Source organism: Maylandia zebra, linkage group LG14 (assembly GCF_041146795.1).
Source record: "Maylandia zebra isolate NMK-2024a linkage group LG14, Mzebra_GT3a, whole genome shotgun sequence".
Taxonomy (NCBI): Eukaryota; Metazoa; Chordata; class Actinopteri; order Cichliformes; family Cichlidae; genus Maylandia; species Maylandia zebra.
The window spans coordinates 37010868-37032065 of record NC_135180.1 but is presented as its reverse complement, the minus strand read 5'-3'; the positions used below and the strand labels follow the sequence as shown (position 1 = coordinate 37032065).

The 21198-nt window shown below is 42.1% G+C and overlaps 2 protein-coding genes and 3 non-coding genes across 5 annotated transcripts; all 5 read left to right on the top strand.

Annotated features, from left to right (window-relative positions):
* Window positions 1-2308: 2308 nt before the first annotated feature.
* On the top strand, window positions 2309-12645 carry rps3 (ribosomal protein S3). The gene is made up of 7 exons (XM_004574121.2): window positions 2309-2442; window positions 6706-6836; window positions 7936-8029; window positions 10398-10492; window positions 11454-11641; window positions 11728-11931; window positions 12569-12645. The coding sequence occupies exons 1-6, from the start codon at window positions 2317-2319 to the stop codon at window positions 11925-11927; spliced, it is 834 nt and encodes a 277-aa protein (XP_004574178.2). The 5' UTR covers window positions 2309-2316; the 3' UTR covers window positions 11928-11931; window positions 12569-12645.
* On the top strand, window positions 10129-10278 carry LOC111501445 (small nucleolar RNA SNORD15). Its single transcript, XR_002721500.1, has one exon. It is a non-coding gene; the product is annotated as a small nucleolar RNA SNORD15 (small nucleolar RNA).
* LOC111501444 (small nucleolar RNA SNORD15) lies at window positions 11060-11209 on the top strand. The gene has a single exon (XR_002721499.1). It is a non-coding gene; the product is annotated as a small nucleolar RNA SNORD15 (small nucleolar RNA).
* On the top strand, window positions 12264-12413 carry LOC111501443 (small nucleolar RNA SNORD15). The gene has a single exon (XR_002721498.1). It is a non-coding gene; the product is annotated as a small nucleolar RNA SNORD15 (small nucleolar RNA).
* Window positions 12646-13596: 951 nt separating the features above from the next.
* Window positions 13597-17625, top strand: kctd14 (potassium channel tetramerization domain containing 14). The gene is made up of 4 exons (XM_004574120.6): window positions 13597-13787; window positions 15714-15938; window positions 16339-16473; window positions 16590-17625. Exons 1-4 carry the CDS (start codon window positions 13734-13736, stop codon window positions 16899-16901), a joined length of 726 nt encoding a protein of 241 aa, XP_004574177.1. The 5' UTR covers window positions 13597-13733; the 3' UTR covers window positions 16902-17625.
* Window positions 17626-21198: the final 3573 nt, after the last annotated feature.

Below are 21198 nucleotides of genomic sequence, written 5' to 3'. Positions count from 1 at the left end.
ACTCACAAACATGTCGTAATTTCTTTTAAAATTCTGCACGGTGGATGAGGTATGAACATTTTGTGGTTGTCCCGGTATCAGATGTGCTGCCCGGGTTGAATCCTGAGCGGATGAATCCAGATGCTGTCTGCGCTGCGACCTCCTCGTTTGGCTAGCTAACATGGCTCTGAGCACCGAGGCCGGGCACAGTTACAGACCAGTCGAAGTCTTGGGCTTAAACTCGACTTTAATGCCCGGTTTATTTTCTAACATGTGAAAAGATGTGGCTGAACTTTTTTTAAAAGTCTGTTTTTGTCCTAATGCAGGTTTTCGGAGGCGTTAGCTTCACAGCCATATTAATAAAGAACCAGAGACACAAACTGCCTCCTTAATGCTACTAATTCACTGAGAAATGTGGTTAATGAGACGTATGTACAGTTAGAACTGTTCGGGTTAAACGTGGAGTCAGCACGGGGTTCATTTCAGTGAATGGTTCAAGGGAATAATAATTTTGAGCTGGGAGGAATTTCACAGTAAGACGTGGCATCAAACAGCCTGCGTTTAAGCACTGAAGCCAGGCAAGCTGAAGTAAGCGGATGATACAAATACAGCCTGTTTAAAAACTGCAGAGCGATGAGATTCTGCTCGTTTTGTCTTCAGCACTCACTCTGAATGTGACTGTGCTCTCTGTAGAAGTGAATCCTGCTGTGGTTTGAATGCAGTGTATCTCAGCCAGTTAAGAACTTTGAATTATCCTTTACATGTTTTAAATAAGCGTGAGCAGTGAGTTAGCCCGCTAAAAGTGTCAAACTCATTCATTAATTTTCTGTAGCTGTATTTTATAATGGTAAAGCATGGGCAGCATGGTGGCACGGTGGTTAGCACTGTTGCCGCACAGCAAGAAGGTCCTGAGTTCAATTCCACCATCAGGCCGGGGTCTTTCTGTGTGGAGTTTGCATGTTCTCCCCGTGTTTGCGTGGGTTCCCTCTGGGTACTCCGGCTTCCTCCCACTGTCCAAAGACATGCAGTTTGTGGGGATAGGTTAATTGGATAATCTAAATTGCCACTAGGTGTGAATGTGCGAGTGAATGTGAGTATGAATGGTTGTCTGTCCTTGTGTGTTAGCCCTGCGACAGACTGGCGACCTGTCCAGGGTGTACCCCGCCTCTCGCCCTATGACAGCTGGGATAGGCTCCAGCGCCCCCTGCGCCCCTGAAAAGGATAAGCGGTAGCGAATGGATGGATGGATGTATTTTATAATCTGTGTGGTTTCAGGGCCACAGCAGATTTATCAGTGTGTAGTACTTGTTGCAGCACTTGGAGGACGCATTGGCAGTTGGTGTCTGAGTCAGTGCAGCCTGTAGATGCTTGCAGAAAGTCTGCTTGGTGCTGGATGTTTGAGCGTGTGACATAAACATAAAGCTGACCTGCTCTCTCTGCAGTTCGTCGCAGACGGTATTAAAGGGGCTGAGCTAAAAGAGTTCCTGACTCATGAGCTTTCTAAGGATGGTCATGCCGGTGTGGAGGTGCGTGTGACTTTAATCGGGACTGAGATCATCATCCTGGCCAGAAGGTGAGCAGTCGGCTAGGTTGCCAAAAAGTAACAACTCAGAATTAAAGAAGTTGTTACATCTCCAGAAGATCGGATTGAGTGTTTAGAAACTAAACAAGTATGGAAGCTTACAATGAGTCTCTGCTGTAAAGTGGATATGCCATTACTTTGGCAGGGCGAGTACGCATGTAAACACTGTTGGTCCATTTGTAAGACACAGAGTGTGTGTTAACAGTGGTCTGTGCATTTGTTATTTTTGGCCATTTTTAAAGACAAACATATTTTAAGCTTGACAAAAGAGAGCATACATTAAAGGGCATCATAGAAATCAGTCCTGATCATTTCCCTTTGATGCCAATGTTAGTTTAAGAGAAACTTCAACTGTGTAGCTCTATGTCGTCTCAGCTTTGTGTCTGTGTGTGGAAAGATTAAAAATATTTTGTCTTTTTTTTTTATAACCATGTAGTTTAAGCCTAACCGTCTCACCATCTTTAGGATGAAGACTGTTCTTGGAGACAAGGGTAGTCGGATCAGACAGCTGATCGCTGAGGTCAAGAGGAGGTTCCCCGAAGACAGCGTGGTGGTAGGAAACAAAAACATACAAATAATTGGTATTTTAAGCTCACGTGGCCGCCCTCGCTGGCCTCGCTGTCGGCCTTTATAAGTGTTCCACCAGTGCCGTCGACCCGATTTATATCGCCGTGTAAATTCCTTTGGTAATAAACATAAGAAACACACAAACTCATGCTCATCGCATCTGCTCAAAGAACTACATTTCCCCGAGCATGCCAGGGACGGACCGTCACCGGAAGTCAGCTTTTAGCTATAAATCCATTTCCGCATCCTGTGCGGGTCCTTTCCTGTCTACGGCCCATTGGAAGATGGCGGTGCAAATCTCCAAGAAGAGGAAGGTTAGCCCCCGTTTTACTCACAAACACGTTGCATTTGTTTAAAAATGGACTCACGCTGGATTTGATATGGTCATTTGGTGGCCGTCCTGGTATCAGATGTGCCCGCTTGGGTTGAATCCTGAGCGGATGAATCCAGATGCTGTCTGCGCTGTGACCTCCTCATTTGGCTAGCTAACATGGCTCTGAGCACCGAGGCCGGGCACAGTTACACACTGGTTGAAGTGTCTGACTTAAACACGACTTTAATGCCCGCTTTAAATCCTAATATGCGAAAAGACTTAGCTGAACTCTCATTTAAAGGTTGTTTGTGTCTGAGTCCAGGTTTTCGGAGGTGTTAGCTTCGCAGCCGTATTAATATAGAGCCAGAGACACAAACTGCCTCCTTAATGCTACTAATTCACTGAGAAATGTGGTTAATGTACAGTTAGAACTGTTCGGGTTAAATGTGGAGTCAGCACGGGGTTCATTTCAGTGAATCGTTCAAGGACATTAATTTGGAATTGGGAGGAATTTCACAGTAAAGCACGAGACATGTGGCAGCCTGCGTTTAAGCACTGAAGCCAGGCAAGCTGAAGTAAGCGGATGATACAAATACAGCCTGTTTAAAAACTGCAGAGCGATGAGATTCTGCTCGTTTTGTCTTCAGCACTCACTCTGAATGTGACTGTGCTCTCTGTAGAAGTGAATCCTGCTGTGGTTTGAATGCCATCATGGGTAGTTAGGAACTTTAAATTATCCTTTACATGTTTTAACCCTTGTGTGGTCCACGGGTCATTTTTGTCCTCTAAAGAAATCTTTTGCTATCAAAAATGTATTTGTTATTCATCAAATGGGCTGAAAATAACAGAAGTTATTCATTACTATACTATGAATGATTGTAATAAGTTTCAAGTAATTTGATTTATTTATGTGGTTTTTATTGAATTTTATAACGTTGATGGCCCTCGTGGACAAAAATGACCCCAAAGTACAAAGTGTTGCAAAGAGCCGTATTTTCACACCATACTGTTTTCAAACATCTTTGATCTTGGATCACTGATGTGTGGGGTCAAGCACTGGTCATAACAACCACAACAGGCAGCACAATGAGGAGGCAGGTGCTCTATATTCAATGAAATTTTATTTATACAGCGCCAAATCACAACAACAGCCGCATCAAAGTGTTTCGTATTGTAAGGTAGACTCTACAATAATACATACACAGAAAGTATCCTCAAAAGCCTCCATTGCACTGGAGATTTGCATACTTTGATGAGCATACTTTTTTTTACCATGTTGTGCAAAGCAATGACCAGTAGGACAAAGCACATATTGTCCTCTAGTATAATGAGGAGGGAGAATCAATGTTCAGGAAGATCCAGGGTTAGAAGATATAGAAAATATTGTCAATATTTAGAGCACATGCTACCCTTTCTCTGAAAAAGCACATCAGCCACCTGCAGAAGTGGAAGAAGGCTATGAAGTGAAGAAAAGTGATGAAGAATCTGAACTATGTTCAAGTAGGTTCTCAGGCATCCAGGACATGGTAGTCTGAGGAGCTTGGAGAGAAAGTGACTGGGCTTCTTGAAGTTTCTTGAATTTTCAGAATGTGAAACTGAAATAGAAGATGTGTCAGAGGACTACACATCATCCATTTCAATTATGATGAAGACAAAGAATCAAGCAGGAAAGAGGAATCAGCTGAGACAGAGGAATATTTGCAGTAACGTGAGGAAACACTGATCTGGTCTTCTAACCTTCCCAGTGACAGACGATGCCTGACTCTCTCATGTGCCTCAGAGAAAGATGATCTACCACAGTCCAAGCACATGTGCCAGGTCCCATACTCCTTCAGTGGCTTTTCTACTCGAGTACTGAAAGCATTATACACAGTGTATTCTGCTTGTATTCTGCTTTTTAACGTTCACATGCCAATGGATGCATCAGAGACCAAGTTGGGGTTCAGTAACTTGCCCAAGGACACCTTGGTAAGAACTCCAGACTAGAGCACACAGAGATTGAACCAACAACCATCCAATTAGCAGATGACCTGCTCTACAGCCAACTCAATGATGAACAAGGAGGGACAACAAGAGGGGAAGAAAAATGGACCGAATGCAGCTGTAGGCATATGTGGGTGTGTTGATTCTTACTGCCGTGCATCCAGTAGAGTCGCTACGGCCAGTTTATGACATCCTGAGTCTGGTAGAGAAGTTTTCATGCTGACACAAGATTAATCATAGAAGCACAAAAAGGACATAATTTCTTGATAAAGACACAATAGATGATCGTCGTTCATGACACAAACGTGCTCCCATTTGAGGTGTATGATGTGTGTTGGTGTTGACTTGACTTGAAACACAAGTGGGTGTTCCTCCTGCTGTGATGTAAGATCCTGGTACTGATGTGACTGTATGAGCACCAAGTCCCCTTCAGAGGACTCTGTCCCCTCCAACAGAACATCCAAGTAAACCAGGGAACTTTGAGACAAAAACATGGGCAGCATGTGATGCAGGTCCAGCTGTACATGGAACATGCTCGTGTGCGATGGCAAACCGTCTGTCCTGCAGTCAGGACACGAGTTGTCCCTAACATTGCAGGTTTCCAAAAGAAAACAATCACCTGTAACAGCTTGTTTACTGTATATGCCCCTTGGCCTGCAACTGCAGAAAGAATGCTGTCCATGATGGGACCAGTGCAGAGGAATAAACCTGAGCTTCCTCCTGCACTTGGGTCAAATATGGACACGCCTTTGTCCTCATGAAAGTTTGCCTTCACTCAGACTCATGCCCTCCTACCATGCCAAAATATAGAAAACTGTCAGGCAATGAGTTGGAATAAAGTTGAATAAAACCTTGAAACACAGAGATGGATGATATTTTATACTTGTTGCTTCAAAGCAAACGGGGTCATTTTTGAGCCCTGAGGACCACAGGTGTGATTATGTGCTGCCATTTAAAATTTATAAATGGTTCAAAAAAAGAATTCTCACTAAAGTTCAACATACAGCACTCTGTATGTTGAACTTTAGTGAGAATTTTTTTAAAAAAAAAAATTTTTTTTAAATATTTAATTTAATTAAATATTTAATTTTCTTGTTTTATTTTCGCTAAAAAACAGGGTGTATTTTTTGTAAACAAGGTCTGGTGGCCCTAAAATGTAAAATGTTGAGTAAATTTTGTTTTAATGTGTTGGTCTTAAGTAAAACTAAGGTGTAACACTGAATTGATTGACAATTTATACTTTTTACTTTAAAAAAAACAGTCAAATGAAGTGGGGACATTTTTGACCCCTGAGGACCACCAGTGTGATTATTTGCTGCCATTAAAAATTTTCAAACGCTTGAAAAAAAACTTTCTCACTAAAGTTCAACATACAGCACTCTCTAGTTATTCAGATAGTCAAAATTATCTAAACAATTAAATATTTAATTTTCTCAATTTGTTTTCGCTAAAAAACAGGGTTTATTTTTTGTAAAGAAGGTCTGGTGGCCCTAAAATGTAAAATGTTGAGTAAATTTTGTGTTAATGTGTTGGTCTTAAGTAAAACTAAGGTGTAACACTGAATTGATTGACAATTTATACTTTTTACTTTAAAAAACAGTCAAATGAAGTGGGGACATTTTTGACCCCTGAGGACCACCAGTGTGATTATTTGCTGCCATTAAAAATTTATAAACGCTTGAAAAAAAAAATTCTCGCTAAAGTTCAACATACAGCACTCTCTAGTTATTCAGATAGTCAAAATTATCTAAACAATTAAATATTTAATTTTCTCAATTTGTTTTCGCTAAAAAAACAGGGTTTATTTTTTGTAAAGAAGGTCTGGTGGCCCTAAAATGTAAAATGTTGAGTAAATTTTGTGTTAATGTGTTGGTCTTAAGTAAAACTAAGGTGTAACACTGAATTGATTGACAATTTATACTTTATACTTTAAAAAACAGTCAAATGAAGTGGGGACACTTTTGACCCCTGATGGCTCACATTGTATGCAAATCGGGAGGACATTATGAGGGTTAAATAAGTGTGAGCAGTGTGTTAGCTTCAAGTTAGCCCGTTTTAAAGGGTCAAACCCATTCATTGATTTTCTGTAGCTGTATTTTATTATCTGTGTGGTTTCGGGGCCACAGCAGATGCATCAGTGTTGTACCTGTTGCAGCACTTGAAGGATGCATTGGCAGTTGGTGTGTGAGTGTGCAGCCTGTAGATGCTGGCAGAAAGTCTGCTTGGTGCTGGATGTTTGAGTGTTTCATAAACATAAAGCTTAACTGTTCTCTGTCCACAGTTCGTCGCAGACGGTATCTTCAAGGCCGAGCTGAATGAGTTCCTGACTCGTGAGCTTGCCGAGGATGGTTACTCCGGTGTGGAGGTGCGCGTGACTCCAACCAGGACTGAGATCATCATCCTGGCCACAAGGTGAGCAGTCGGCTAGTAGGAACCCAGTGAGTAAAGTGCAAAGGCTTCTGATTTTAAATGGTCAGGTGTTCCTCCAGTGATGAGACGGAGCAGGACTCAGTCTGGCTCTGCTGGTCGCTGGTTCTGATCCACGGCTAGGTTGCTTGCCCATCGCCCCTTTTTCATTAGTACCTACTCGGGTCGACTCGCCACCGATCGACTTGTATGCTTGCTTGCTGTCATAGCAATGCCTCTCAATGTAGCACAACGCAATTAATGTCACATGAACGCTACAGCAAAGGTGGATGTTGAAGCGAATCTATACCTGCTGCTCGGTCTGTTGCATCTCGTTGCACTCGTGGGAACACAGTTGTTTTTGTAGCCATTTCTTTCGTTCCCAAGTTTAAAAAACAAGACGCTCTGATGCTTCAGTTGACGCTATTGATTAGCCAATTGGTGGCACGCAGTCAGAGGACGTCACATTTTAGTACCTGTTTGGAACCCCGGCCGAGTAGGTACTAAAAAAGTAACAGGTACTATGAACCTAATGGAAAACCCTGCAAACTGCTAATGGGAAAGGGGTGATGAGTCCCAATCCAAGAAGTTGTTACCGCTCCAGAAGATTTTGAGTTTAGAAACTAAACAAGTATAGAAGCTTAAAATGAGTCTCTACTGTAAAGTGGATATGCCATTACTTTGGCAGTGCGCATATGCATGTAAACACTGTTGGTCCATTTGTAAGACACAGTGTGTTAACAGTGGTCTGAGCATTTGCTATTTTTGGCCATTTTTAAAGACAAACATATTTTAAGCTCGAGAAAATAAAAGCTTACATTAAAAGACATCCTAGAAGTCAGTCCTGATCATTTCCTTTTAATAATGCAAATGTTGGTTTTTAAATAGGCATTAAGATCACTGGTAAAATTACATCCAGTGTCAGTTTTGTTTATATAGCTCATCTTCCTTCCATGTAAACTCGGTGTGCTTATCTAAAGAGATAACTACTTCAGCTGTGTAGCTCTATGTTGTCTCAGCTTTGTGCCGGTGTTTGTAAAGATCTGGGTTTTGTTTTGTTATTTTTACCCATGTGGTTTAACTCTAATCATCTCACCATCTTTAGGACCCAGAATGTTCTTGGAGAGAAGGGTCGTCGGATCAGAGAGCTGACCGCTGTGGTCCAGAAGAGGTTTGGCTTCCCCGAGGGCAGCGTGGAGGTAGGAAACCAAGAAATAAGACTAAGAAGTGTTTTAAGCTCACTGTCGGATGTATTTTAGTATTAAATAATCCCTCAGTGGAGACATATCGGAACAAATATCTAAAGGTTTGGGGGGGAGGGGGGTGAAATTGCTGGTTTGCCACAAAAATGTAAACATATGGAATTTGAAATTATTTTTTTAAGTCCTTTTTTTTTTTTGGTTTAAAATATTAATACTTTGCCAACAGCACTTGACAATAATATCATCCTAGTAGGAACCCAGTGAGTAAAGTGCAAAGGCTTCTGATTTTAAACGGTCAGGTGATGAGACGGAGCAGGACTCGTCCTAACATTTACTACTTTAGTTCAAATCTTTATTCCTAAAACTTTCAAGTAATAAAAAGCAACAGACTACAAAAACATATTTGTAACTCATAAAGTAACTTAAAGTTTCTTATTATTGTTATTATTTATATTAATTATAGAATAAAATGGAACAGAACAGCCTTTTATTGTCATTGGTCATGTACAGTGAAATTGTGGATGCTGGAGGAATAAAAATATAAATAAATTAATAAAAAATATAATTAGTGTCACTGCTGCAGATTTCACCTGCTCTGCCTTTATAATGTGAGGGAGTGGACCTGTCTACCTCCTGAAGTTTGGTGTGTTTTGTTCTGATTTATATTTCCATGATTGAAGATGAACACATAAATAAATCTGGTGGTTTTTGGAAAATTGCTTTGGTAATGAACCCGCAAAATCATGCTCGTCGCATCTGCTCAGAGAACTACGTTTCCGTGACCATGCCAGGGACAGACCGTCACCGGCAACCAGCTATATCTATAAATCCATTTCCGCATCCTCTGCTGGTCCTTTCCTGTCTAAGGCCCGTTGGAAGATGGCGGTGCAAATCTGAAAGAAGGTCAGCACTGTTTTATCCCCGTTTTACTCACAAACATGTGGAAGCCTTTAAAAATGGGCTCACACTGGATGGGGTGTAATTTGTGCCTGTCTGGGTTCAATACTGAGCGGATGAGTCCGGATCCTGTCTGTGCTGCGACTGCTTCATTTGGCTGGCTAACATGGCTCTGAGCAGCAAGGCTGGTGCCTCTTTCCATGTTTTCCATATTTCCAGGTTGTTGATTGTCACGTCTAGGTTTCCATGTTCTTTGTCTTCCGCGTGTAGTAATTTAGTTCCTGCCAGTTTAGTTATCATCAGTATTGTTCTAGTTTCCTTCTTCCTTTTGTTTTGAGTGCTTGGTACGTTTTTTTTATTCAGTCACAATAAGCGACGCGTCTTTTGTCTAACACACCACGCCTTCAAGTGTCTGCATTTGGACCCACACCAAGCACCAGCCTTCCCAGCTGTGACAGAAATGCTGCTGGGTCATCATGGTCAGGTCCATGATGACCCAGCAGCATTTCTTTGACAATATTTTTGAATTTGGCATTCGACCAAGGATTCTTGGACTATTGACCGAAGGAGACAGAGTACTTTGTCATGGCCATGATCTCCACTTCCCCGCCAGCTGGGGACCCAGCCGAGCCCTCCCAGCTCCCTGCGACGTCCATGCCACTAGGTCCAGCCACGTCTCAGCCAGAGGACTTTGCGACACCTGGCCCTGCCAAGCCTCGCCACCATCGCTGACCTTGTGGTCGGCCCCCAGATTGTTTTGCCAGTTACATCGACCTCCGGGTTGACCCCCTGAATTGTATTTATTTTGCAGTCTTGTGCTCGTTTTTTGAAAATGAATATCTGCTCAAAGAACTACATTTCCATGAGCATGCCAGGGACGGTCCGTCACCGGAAGCCAGCCTTTCGCTATAAATGCGTAAGACTAATCGGTGTTTTAAGCTCACTGTTGGATGGTTTTTAGTACGGAAAGTAATTCGTCAGTGGTGAGGTGTATCTGAACAAATGTTTGAAGGTTTCAGAGTTTGAAAAATAAATGCATTTGGCTGCAAAAATGTAAAAATATGGAATTTTAAACTGTTTAGAGGTCGTTTGTTTACAATATTAACACTTTGCCAACAGCAGTTTACAGTAATCTCATCCTGGTAGGAAACCCAGTGAGTAAAGTGCAAAGGCTTCTGATGTTAGACAGTCAGATTTCCCTTCAGTGATGATACGATGACGAGACGGAGCAGGACTCGGTCTCGCTCTGCTGGTCGCTGGTTCAGATCCACGTTCTGTGGTTCTGCTCCAGCACCTCAGAGCAGGAAGTCCTTTCCATGTGAAGACACAGAGGCATTTGTCTGAGAAGGGTCGAGGCATCAGGACTGTGCTGTAGACGGTGCAGGAAACCTGCAGTCCATCGTTACACATGCTGGTTTGATCCCGGTGTTTGTCTGTAATACTGAAATGTCCTTCCTCTTTCTTTTAGCTGTATGCTGAGAAAGTTGCCACTCGTGGTCTGTGTGCCATCGCTCAGGCTGAGTCTCTGCGCTACAAACTGCTGGGAGGCCTGGCTGTGCGCAGGTGAGCATGTCTGGATTTCTTTAATTTAACTAAATAATTTTTGTTACAAATTTCATCAGACTGGTGTGATTTAAACAGTTAATGACTCCACAGGGTTAACTTCCACCTTAGAAATGTTTTCTGCCATTGAGTAATAAGTAATGTACGTTTACACATAAGCTCTTTACATCAACACAATCTTGTGAATGAATGAATATTAACTTTAGTTTCACTATTATAATCGTCTGTGTATTGTGTTTTGTCCTTTAACACAAAGATAATTTATTAAACGTTTCTTAACGTTATGCGTCCTAACATGACATCTTAAGCTCTAAATACATCTCTGCACACAGTTTAATGTTTGGATGTTTTTCTCAAGTCAATTATTTATGAGTGTATTCTGCTCGTGGCACATCTCTTAGTATGTTGGACCCGACCCAAAGTAGGAAATTTGATCGTAATCTAGAAGAGTAAACAGTAAAAATGCTGACAGAGGTTAAATTATGGTCAGTAGGAAACACCCTGTCATAAAAAACCTCATGTGTACTTTGAGGGTGAAGCCTGTGTTCTGTGTGTCAGCTTCTGTCCCTTCGGTGATGATACGATGACGAGTCGGAACAGGACTCATCCTGGTTCTGCTGGTCGCCGGTTCAGAATCACGTTCTGTGGTTCTGCTCCGGTTCCTCAGAGCAGGGGGTCCTTTCCAGGTGAAGACATTGAGGCATTTGTCTGAGAAGGGTCAAAGCACGCTTTAATGAAGCTCACTGATGAAGGAGGCGTCTCCTCCTCGTGGCATGTTTTACCGATTTAAAACCTGAAGACCTCCAGCTGAACCCACCATGTAGAAAATTGATGTTTTTTATGAAGTCGACCAACCAGAATCATTTCAGTCACAGTGAAAGTTTCCTGAGAGAATCTTGCAGTACTTTGGATCCACTGATCGATTAGCCGCTAACACTGTTTTATCACTCTGCTTTTTCAGGGCTTGCTATGGCGTTCTGAGGTTCATCATGGAGAGTGGCGCCAAGGGCTGCGAAGTCGTCGTGTCCGGCAAGCTGAGGGGTCAGAGGGCCAAGTCCATGAAGTTTGTGGACGGTCTGATGATCCACAGCGGAGACCCCGTCAACTACTACGTCGACACAGCCGTCCGCCACGTCCTGCTGAGGCAGGGTGAGTGCAGCTCGGCCACATGCAGCCAAATCAAACTGCCATCGCGTTGTTTTGGTGGCACTGATGTGTTTATTTAATACTCTCAGGTGTGCTGGGCATCAAGGTGAAGATCATGCTGCCCTGGGACCCCAGCGGTAAGATCGGCCCCAAGAAGCCCCTGCCCGACCATGTCAGCATTGTGGAGCCCAAGGAGGAGACCCTGCCCACCACACCAATGTCTGAGCAGAAGGGGGCCAAGCCAGAGGTGCCCGTCATGCCCCAGGGAGCACCTGTACCCACTGCATAAGAGGGTAAGAGACAGGGTTTTATTTGACTGCTGCAGGGCCTTCACAAGGCTGTATACTAATGATAGATCCTGTCCTGCTGCTAACCTAAGAGAGAAAACACAAAAAATAAATTAGTCTTTTAGTTCTTCTGCAGTAAAATTGGAGGTTCCTGTGAATTCTGATAAGTAGATATGTTCTGTTTGCTACAGTGGAGCTTCAACAGGTTTAAATTATGACATTTTAGCCATTCGGGTACGTTCGGGTGACACTGTTGCTGTCCTGATAATATATCGCAAAATAATCTGGATCCAGTGATTTAACACAGACTGTGGTGTTGGACGGTCTCACACGGCTCCCTTCGGTGATGATACGATGACGAGTCGGAACAGGACTCATTCTGGTTCTGCTGGTCGCTGGTTCAGAATCACGTTCTGTGGTTCTGCTCCGGTTCCTCAGAGCAGGGGGTTCTTTTCAGTTGAAGACATCGAGGCATTTGTCTGAGAAGGGTTTCAGCTCACAAACACGAACCGTGACACTTTTACAGGACACCAAAAACAGTCTTTTAGGAACTCAGAGAAACTGAGGTCAACAATTTGAGCTCAGGATTCAGTTTACTGATTTCTGAAACTGGGTTTAATTCTCTTTTTTTTTCTCTTTGCAGGTTTTCAGTCGTCGCACCAGATGGAAGCAAGGCCCTTTGATTTTTGTGTACAAAAACAATAAAATTTGGAAAATACACTTAAAACAATGAGTGGATTTATTTAACTGCCTGTAGGTTTCATGTGGAGTGGGAAAACTGAGGGAAAAGTTTACAATTTTCCCAACCAGCTCATCTTCAAAACATGCCAAAGTGCTCAGAAGATTATGAGCCGACCTCTTAAACACAATGTAATGTTTTTTTCCTGGTGTGTGGGAGCAGCAGGTTTATTTCACAGCAGAATGCAGAGTCACTGCTGAAGTATGAAACCAGTGTTGGGCATAAAGAAAGTATATGGTAGAGAAAAGTCAAAGTAATGTCCCCGTGGAGGACACAGGATGTGAAATCTAATATTCTATTCAAAATAGTGAAAATCTAAAAGTTGCTATGGCGCCCCCTGGTGGGTGGAAGATGGAATTTACACGTAAAGTAAGCTTCAAAATTTGGACATTGTACATGCAGATTGTTGGTTTTAAAATGCGTTTCAGCTTTAAGTTTTGCATTTAATGCACAGCTGGTTGTCAAACTGTGGTGCTGGCCCCGCTGGTGGGACACGAACCACCAGGTAAGAAATATGAATTAAGGTGAAATTGATACTCACCTTGAAAGTAAATAAATCAGGACTTTTGTTTTGTGTGTCAATGACTGATTGAAAAGAGAACTGCGTCAGTGTGGAAACCAATGAGTACAAGACTGATGTTCACAGCTTCACGGAGTGTTTAACGAGAAAAGTGAGTAAGCTGAGTGAAATGCCCCTTTAGGGTGACGTCAGAAGGAAAGATGTGTCACTGCTCCATTTTCGGGTGCAACAAACGTCACGTGTGACGTAAGTGTGGCAGCCTACAGTAAATGTGAATATATCACACCATCCATACAACTTTACACTGAATAAATATATTTTAGAAATATACGAGTATAAATAAACGGTTATCAGTCTGCGCATGCGCGCTTTCCCCGTTTCAGGGTAAATTAAAAAGTTTGATAAGAAAGGGAATCGTGTTGCAGCCGAGTGATCCATCTTCTCGGCACTAAAGAAGGTCCGGGTTAGGCCACGCCCCCTGGTTGCTACCTGTAGAAAAATGTAACAGGTGAACTCCCAGCTCCCACCCGGACCACCGCTGAAGACACGATGAGTCTGCCGGACTACAAATCAACAGAAAAACCGCCTTCGTCCGCGGCTCCGGTAAGACTGCAGCCCTCGGTGCGATCGTTTGGAAGTTTGGTGGAGCTGAAGGAAATCCTCCACCTGCTCGGGGGCTGAACAGGTGGATGCAGGTGTAGCCAGACAACAAATTATAACTTTTTCCAAAGTGAAACAGGGCAGATGTTTGCTGTGCTGCTGTTTCACGGCATTTTAATCTCTAACAGTTTTCCAGAGACGCGTTAAAGGGCGCTCTGGTTCACAGGAATCAAACTTCCAACTTCGAGGAAGTTTCGTCTGAAATGTTCCCAAAACCTTTCCTGCCGTTTTAGGATTAATGGGAACACCGTTTAACTTCTCTGTGCATGTAAAGGTGGAGCCGACGCAGTGAGCGGTGGGATTTCACCGACTTACTGAAGTATTGCTGTACTTTCAGTTTAGCAGTATATGTAGTACTTTACTTGAGGAACAAGGAAAACGCTGTCATTCATTGGCAGCTACGGTCGGTTCCTTTACGGGCAAATGAGGCGCTGATACAAAGCAGTGCACTGTTACAGCCACAGCTCGGTCATAAAACAGCCACTAATCATCCAATTATAGAGGCAATGTTTGTGAATACTGCAGTCAGGAATGAGAATATTTCCAGAGAATATTTTTAATTTAGATGCTTAAGACCATGAAATGTTGTCTCTGTGCATTGGTTTGGTTTTAACGCTTCTTTATAATATTTAAAGTGTGGTGCGCATGTTTCCTTCCAGTTTTTCTCAAATTAGAGTACAGTATCAGAGAAATGTAGTGTAAGTATCACAGGTAAGAGAGTAAAAAGTGACGCATCGCTGGGTAAGCAGCATTTTACAGCTGAAGCTGTTTACACTGTGGGTATGTCCCGGCTCACAGCGGTGAGCCTGTAGGGCTGATCTAACATGTCTGCATGTCCATGCATCTATTTTCTGCATTTTCCTGTCTTTTATGATCATGTGATAATAAAATAGGTGTTTATTTGTACTCAAAGAGCTTACATGCAGGCTAAATGTCCGCGCTCATGAACCATAGTAACATGGGACTTTTAAGCATATTATGTGGCACAATTAAAATAATTTAAAGAAAACAAACAACAGCAAAATGTTAAGAGACAATGTTTTTGTACATGGTGATTGTTTTTTTTTTTGGTTTTTGGTTTTTTTTGTATAATCTTTGTAAAATCTGTTGAAATCTGAAATTTTTATATGTGAATCCTTCCTCTGAATTTAGTGGCATCAGGTAAAAACTACAATATATTTCAAATCTACACTGTTTTCATTAATTTTATATTTTTTAAATGAATATATAATAAACAAATAAACATGTGAAAGGCGTTATCCATAATTTTAATGTTAGTCCTGTGAGGCCGCCCTGACAGGCTGCTTCAGTGTTGACAGACCATGAAGGAATGCAGTCTTATCTACCTGTGCAAATCATTAAGTGGGTGATTCATGCTGCCTGACAGCCTTGCAGAGCTACACACAGTCTGTGCATTCAGGTATTTATTTAGCTTTCTCTATGTGCAGAAAATACTCTTTAAACTCAAGTGAAAATCCTTGTTGTCAGGAATGATCAACATTCAAACTGTATGTAAAGTAAAATGAGCACGCTCCATCGAGACAAGGGGAGGGAAAACTACAAGATGAATATGGATCATCCACAGGAGATGTCTTAGAACCCTCCTTCAAATGCAAACACTTCTAATAAATATGATTAATTTTAAGACTAATTAGTTGTGTTGCAGATTTTGCAAACTAAATTGATCTATTATTGGTTATGTATGACTTTGACTCACAATAATAAGATAAAAGCTGCTTAAACTTTTGATTTATAATCGTCTGTATTTGAGCATGAGGCTGCACATAAGCCCAGTGTTTAAATACTGTAACTGTTCCTGCAGTCATTTGGTGCACTCTGCAGAAACCTAAATATCGTCTTTTTCCTCAGAACTTTCATGTTGTGCAGTTAAATGTCGGGGGTCACCTGTACACCACCACTCTGAGCACGCTCAGGAAGCACTCCGACTCCAAGCTGGCGGAGATCTTCAGCGGACCGCCCAAACTGCGTACTGACACACAGGGACGCTACTTCATTGACCGCGATGGGTCACACTTTGGAGCCATCCTGGAGTTCCTGAGATCAGAACAGCTGCCCAAGGAGAACATCCAGGAGGTCCGACTTATCACGATGTAGCTCTGCTCGTATAAAGCTCCATATTTTTACTTTCTGATTCTACTAGACTGGCTTTGGATGATTCACAATTCAAAATAATCCTTTTTTGTATTTACTGGGCTTTGGCGCCACTGGCACAAACTGTTTTAACTCCTCCTCCTTTTAATTAAGCTTTCTTCTGATTGGTTGCGCCTGCAAACCTGTTAGACAGGGAAGATTATTAGGACTGTCCTCACACTGTTTGGCCATGTTTAATATGAACATCCGCCATAAGTTTACATCGAAGAAGTTCTTAATCGTTTTAAAGTATTTAAGATATGAATATAAAACCAGTTTAAAAAACAGGGGGTGTGCCCTGCTGCCAAAATGAATTTTAAGTTTGCAACTCGTGTTTCTGCAGGTTCATAAGGAGGCGATCCACTACAACATCAAACCGCTGATCAAACTCTTGGAGGAGACTCCTCGGCTGTTTGGAGAGCTGGTGGGAAGGCAGCAGTTCCTCTCCCGAGTCCCACACTACAAGGAAAACATCGAGGTGAGCTGCACTCACACCAATAATCCACGACTGTTTGTAGTTTACACTCCTACTTTGGAATTCATGCAACTTCACATTTCCACTTTTTGAATGATCATTTAGAATTTTTCCTCCAGGTTCTGATTCGTATCGCCAGGGCCGAGGCCATCGCCGCACGCCACTCCTACATCATCATCTGCGTGCTGAGGACGGAGGAGGATTTGGGCTTCTATGATAATGCCATTAACAGCTTGGAGGCGGCTAAGGAGTCGGTGGTGACGTTCGGGCCGTGGAAGGCCGCCCCGTTGGTCAAAGATCTGCTGGACTGTGTAAAGATGGACATCGAGAACCAGGGCTACAGGGTGAGCATCCAGCCTCACGCCGTGGAGAAGAGCTTCCTGTCCAGGAGCTATGACTACTTTTATCAACTCACATTCACCTGGTGGTGATGAGACGGCTGAACAAAACTTGAAACCGTGCATACTCTTTCTTTAAAAAAATTACAGACTGCACTTTGTTATGTTTTTGTTATAGAGCCACACTAAAACAAAGGCTCAGTAAAGCATCGGTCTATCATTAATTTCAAAGGTACTGACTTCCTGAAAGATGGAAAAAAAAAAAAAAGAGGGCTTGTAGCTTCTGCTTGTGATGAGTGAAGTGCATCTTTCCTAGTAGCCAGCAGGGGGCGACTTCTCAGGTTTCAGAAGTCCAGCTGCCCTCAGGGGACACTTTAGTGATGAGTTTGGGGTCTTACTCTCTAGCTTTCAGTCTTGTTTACTAGGACATGATGATATGTTTTAATCATTGTCTCTGTTAGTGTCCAGAAGGACTTCAGGCTGGGGCAGCCTTGTGATTTTCATCTGCCTGTCTGTGTTTGTCAGTCAGAGCTACGCCTCACCGTTTTTTCCTTTTCAAACTTGATATTTTTATTTAAACAATAAATGTTCAGCTCAAGGCTTCACAGCAGGACCTGAATAATCAGTGTGTGATGTTGCATTATGGCTATGTTAATGTTTTATGTACAGTCTGTGGGTTTAAGCGCCTGTTGCCAAGCAAAGATTTCTATCTTTTAATTCATTTCAGATGCTTATAAATATAAATGTTGGTTCATATTCAGTGCTGTGTTGAACAAACACTAACTACTCTATTATTAAATCTTCTTGTCCACCCGCAGGTCTCAGTAGTAACTTGTTTAATTAGATGGCATCGTCCACACGTGAAACTCATCCTACTGTCGTTACTGTAACACGAGCCACACAGCTTCTTGCATACGATTTGATGCAAATAATAAAAAGCAATTACAACATTTAGTCAAACAAAATGTCTGAATTTAGTTTTTCACATATTTCCTAAATATTTGGAAATATGTGAAAATGATAACTCAACAGTTATGTGACATTTAAATTTAAAGAATTTAAATAAAACTCGGTTTTTGTTGGTCAGATTTCTTTCTTCTTTTTTCAATCAAACCTAAATACCTAACCTAAATATCACAGAGAGAAAAGTAGTGTGATCGAAAACAATCCACAGGACAGCAGCCACGTACGTCTCCTACATTTACAGCACAAATGATCTTCGAGTGAACACAAAGACGTTTAGAAAGGCAAACAGCTGTGAAGTGTCTATGACGGGTCAGGTTTGTCCGTGCCCTGCAGAAAATCAGCCCCGTAGTAGAACTGGATCAAAAGAAACAAAATCAGTTTTTCTTTTTTGTTGACCAAGTGTACCAAAGGGTTTCTTGTTTCTCCAATTTAATTGAGAAATCAGTGTTTGGTTTTATTTACCTAAATTGATCAAGGGGCCTAATTAAGACAGATCTTGGATTTGGTCACTTGGCCACATGATTTCATACAAATCCAGAGTGATGGTTTCTTTCATAAAAAGCAACATGTCCAGTGATCCTTGGCGTTAACTGTCTGGTCATTCAGTCCTTAGCGTGTTGCTGTGTTAGACTTTCTAACCAAAGGTTGGTCCTTTAGTATAAAACTTCATACACTGTAGCCGGGGAAGTTAAGTCAGTGACGAAAAAAAGAGCGTCACACACACGACAACCAAGCATTTCACAACCCAGTTTAAGAGAACTAAAAAGGTCATTTAAAAAAAAAGAACAAGCGTCCTGACAGAAAGCAGAGCAGTGTTTGCCACAGAGCAGGGCATAGCATCCATCAGCTGTCTCATGTCAGACCACATCCTTTGTGATCAGAGTGTGACTAAACGGCAACAAACAGCGGTTACAGGGGCCGATTGTGCAGCTCGGAGGCCACAGATAAGAAAAAATCTGGGGTCGTTTCCACAAGCAGCCCATGAGTGTCCTGCTGGTGTGTCTTCCACAACATTAACCTAGATTTGTTAACATGATAAAATTACAGACAATCTTCAGTTTTCATCTAAAGGACGTTCAAAAGAAAAAACAAAACTAACAAGTAGCACTGCTGCACACAGTGAGCTTGACAGGGAGCATTTAATAAAGTCCCAACAGCTATAAATACCTAAGTTGGTCCACAAATATTTGGTGAATTCATGAGTGAATGTTTGGTCGCTGAAAAGTCAGATGGCAGAATGTTAGCAGCTGACAAGCTCTTCTTGAAGAATTTCTTCGAATTTTAGCTCAAGTGCAGGATGACGCGCAAAGAGAAAAAAGGTTTGCTGAGGTATTAGGTCAAAGCACGATTTCTTCCCTTGTTCAAAGAAAGAGGAGAGGTGGACACGTAGCATACAGTATTTTCACCACAATGACACAATTGCACTTCCTCACAAAAGCCCCTGAGGATGAAATATTGCACAAGATTTCACACCCTGGATCTCATTATAAGAAAAGTGATGCTGCTAAGTGACAATTCAAAAAACTCAAAAAACAACGTTTTTGTTTGTGTTTAACACAAACGCCGTTACTCAGCTCTGAGCGTGAGCAGACATCTTTTTATTCTTTGCTGTTTCACAAAACTGTGCCACCTGTGATCAGCCCAGCAGCACTGTTTGACTGGATCATTTGAGCAAAGCATAAGAGTGCAGTTAACAAGTCCTCTAATCTTGCTTTAAAGCCACAGGTCAGGCACCTTCAGGCAGGCACCAGTAGCAGGAATGAACTGAGCAAATCTAAATTAAAAATAGATATCAATATAAAGATCGATTATTTAGAATTATGTTATTGTGTTGGCGTTTATTTCACTAAAACTTTGGATGTCTAAAGTGGAAAATATCAGAAGAAGTTTGAAAACCACTGATTGAAACCACACACTGTAAAAGAGATGAACACAGCTGCTGTATCACCCACTGGTCTGGCCTGTGCATCTGAAGCTTCAGTGTTTGCATTTTGCCTTCTGACATGTTCGTTTTTCAATGTTGAGATGGAAGCTTTGAGTGCAAAGACCCAGCTGGGTTTTCAGTATAAGGATCCTTGTGCTCTTTTGCGTTCCTGTTTTTTGTGACCACACAGACCCTGCAGAGAATTTAAGCTACAGTCCACCGTCCGTCCACCTTTGATTATAAAGCACTTTAAAACAACTACAGCTGACACAAAGTGCTGTGCATTGAAACTAAACAAAATAATAAAAATACGACATAATAAGATATAAATAAAACCATAAAAAAGATTCAAGCAAACACAAACGTCTGGGATGATTTGTGTCTCACAGGAAACCAAATGATGTGTCAGATAATTCTATTAAAATGCTCCAGAATGAACCAGCACCATAAACATGGTGGAGAGGTCCAGTTTAGTGACGCCAGTCTGGCTCCTAAAAATTGATTAGTGACCACCTAACAACCACCGGTCATCAGGGGAAAATGAGTATCCTAACTGGATGTGACTGGTTGCTGGAGACTGCTGTGATGTCAAATGCTAAAGCTTAATTCATGCAGGTCTGCAGACCAGTCAGTGACCCACCAGTAAGCACCAGGTGGTTGTTGTCATTGAGTAAAACTCCTTGTAAAACGCTTTACTGCACGCTGCTGCACCGAAAGCCTTTTTGGAACAGCTTTGCACTGCAGGTTTCTACAGTCACCCATAGTTTGTATGGAAGACGCTGACTTGTCTGCAAACAGTCACCGACTACAGGCCACTCTGCAGCGAGTCTGTGACTGCAGCACAAACTGGAAACAGACACCCTTGAATCATGTTGATTTGGCAGTGAGGCACAACTTGTACTTTGAAGTTGTTCGTGGACAAATCTGCGTCTACACTGCAAATGCATAGCCGCAGCAATCTGCCACTAAGTGAAACGATCACTAGGAAGTTTTGGGTGTGGCACCCTGTTTGTAACTGAGACAGCCACCAACCTCCTGCAACCACTCATCATTTTTCCCTGGTTACTGGAGATTACCAGGGAGTTGCTGTCCAGTCTAGGCCTGTGTCACTACAGCTGTATCCAGTGTATGTAACAGTATTTTAGATTTTATTCTCTTAAAAACATACAAGGTACTGTGAAAATCCTTTCACATGGTATCCAAATATGTATGTTTGCAGTTTGGAGTAAAATGCAGAAGCAGCACAGGTCTGATGGGCAGGGACAGCAGGAGCTTTGATGTGGTTTAAAGAAATGGAAAAAGCTGCTCGTTATAAGCACAGAAATGAGCTTTCACACATAAACACATTTTACTGAATGTGTTTGTGATGAAAAACATTTAACACGTCGTGCTAAATACCTGTGAGGCTCGTATCAGTGAGGCTGAAGGCTGATGTGAGCGTCCTGTTTAGTTTGGGGTAACACAGGAAATGAAGGCGGCAGTCTAGAAAGAGCTGAGGCA

Coding starts and splice junctions, on each gene's coding strand:
- rps3 (XM_004574121.2), top strand. CDS start 2,317: ATGCCAGGGACGGACCGTCACCGGAAGTCAGCTTTTAGCTATAAATCC. Junction 2,443..6,705: donor AAATCTCCAAGAAGAGGAAG/GTTAGCCCCCGT, acceptor CTCTGTCCACAG/TTCGTCGCAGACGGTATCTT. Junction 8,030..10,397: donor TCCCCGAGGGCAGCGTGGAG/GTAGGAAACCAA, acceptor TCTTTCTTTTAG/CTGTATGCTGAGAAAGTTGC.
- kctd14 (XM_004574120.6), top strand. CDS start 13,734: ATGAGTCTGCCGGACTACAAATCAACAGAAAAACCGCCTTCGTCCGCG. Junction 15,939..16,338: donor CCAAGGAGAACATCCAGGAG/GTCCGACTTATC, acceptor GTGTTTCTGCAG/GTTCATAAGGAGGCGATCCA. Junction 16,474..16,589: donor ACTACAAGGAAAACATCGAG/GTGAGCTGCACT, acceptor TTTTTCCTCCAG/GTTCTGATTCGTATCGCCAG.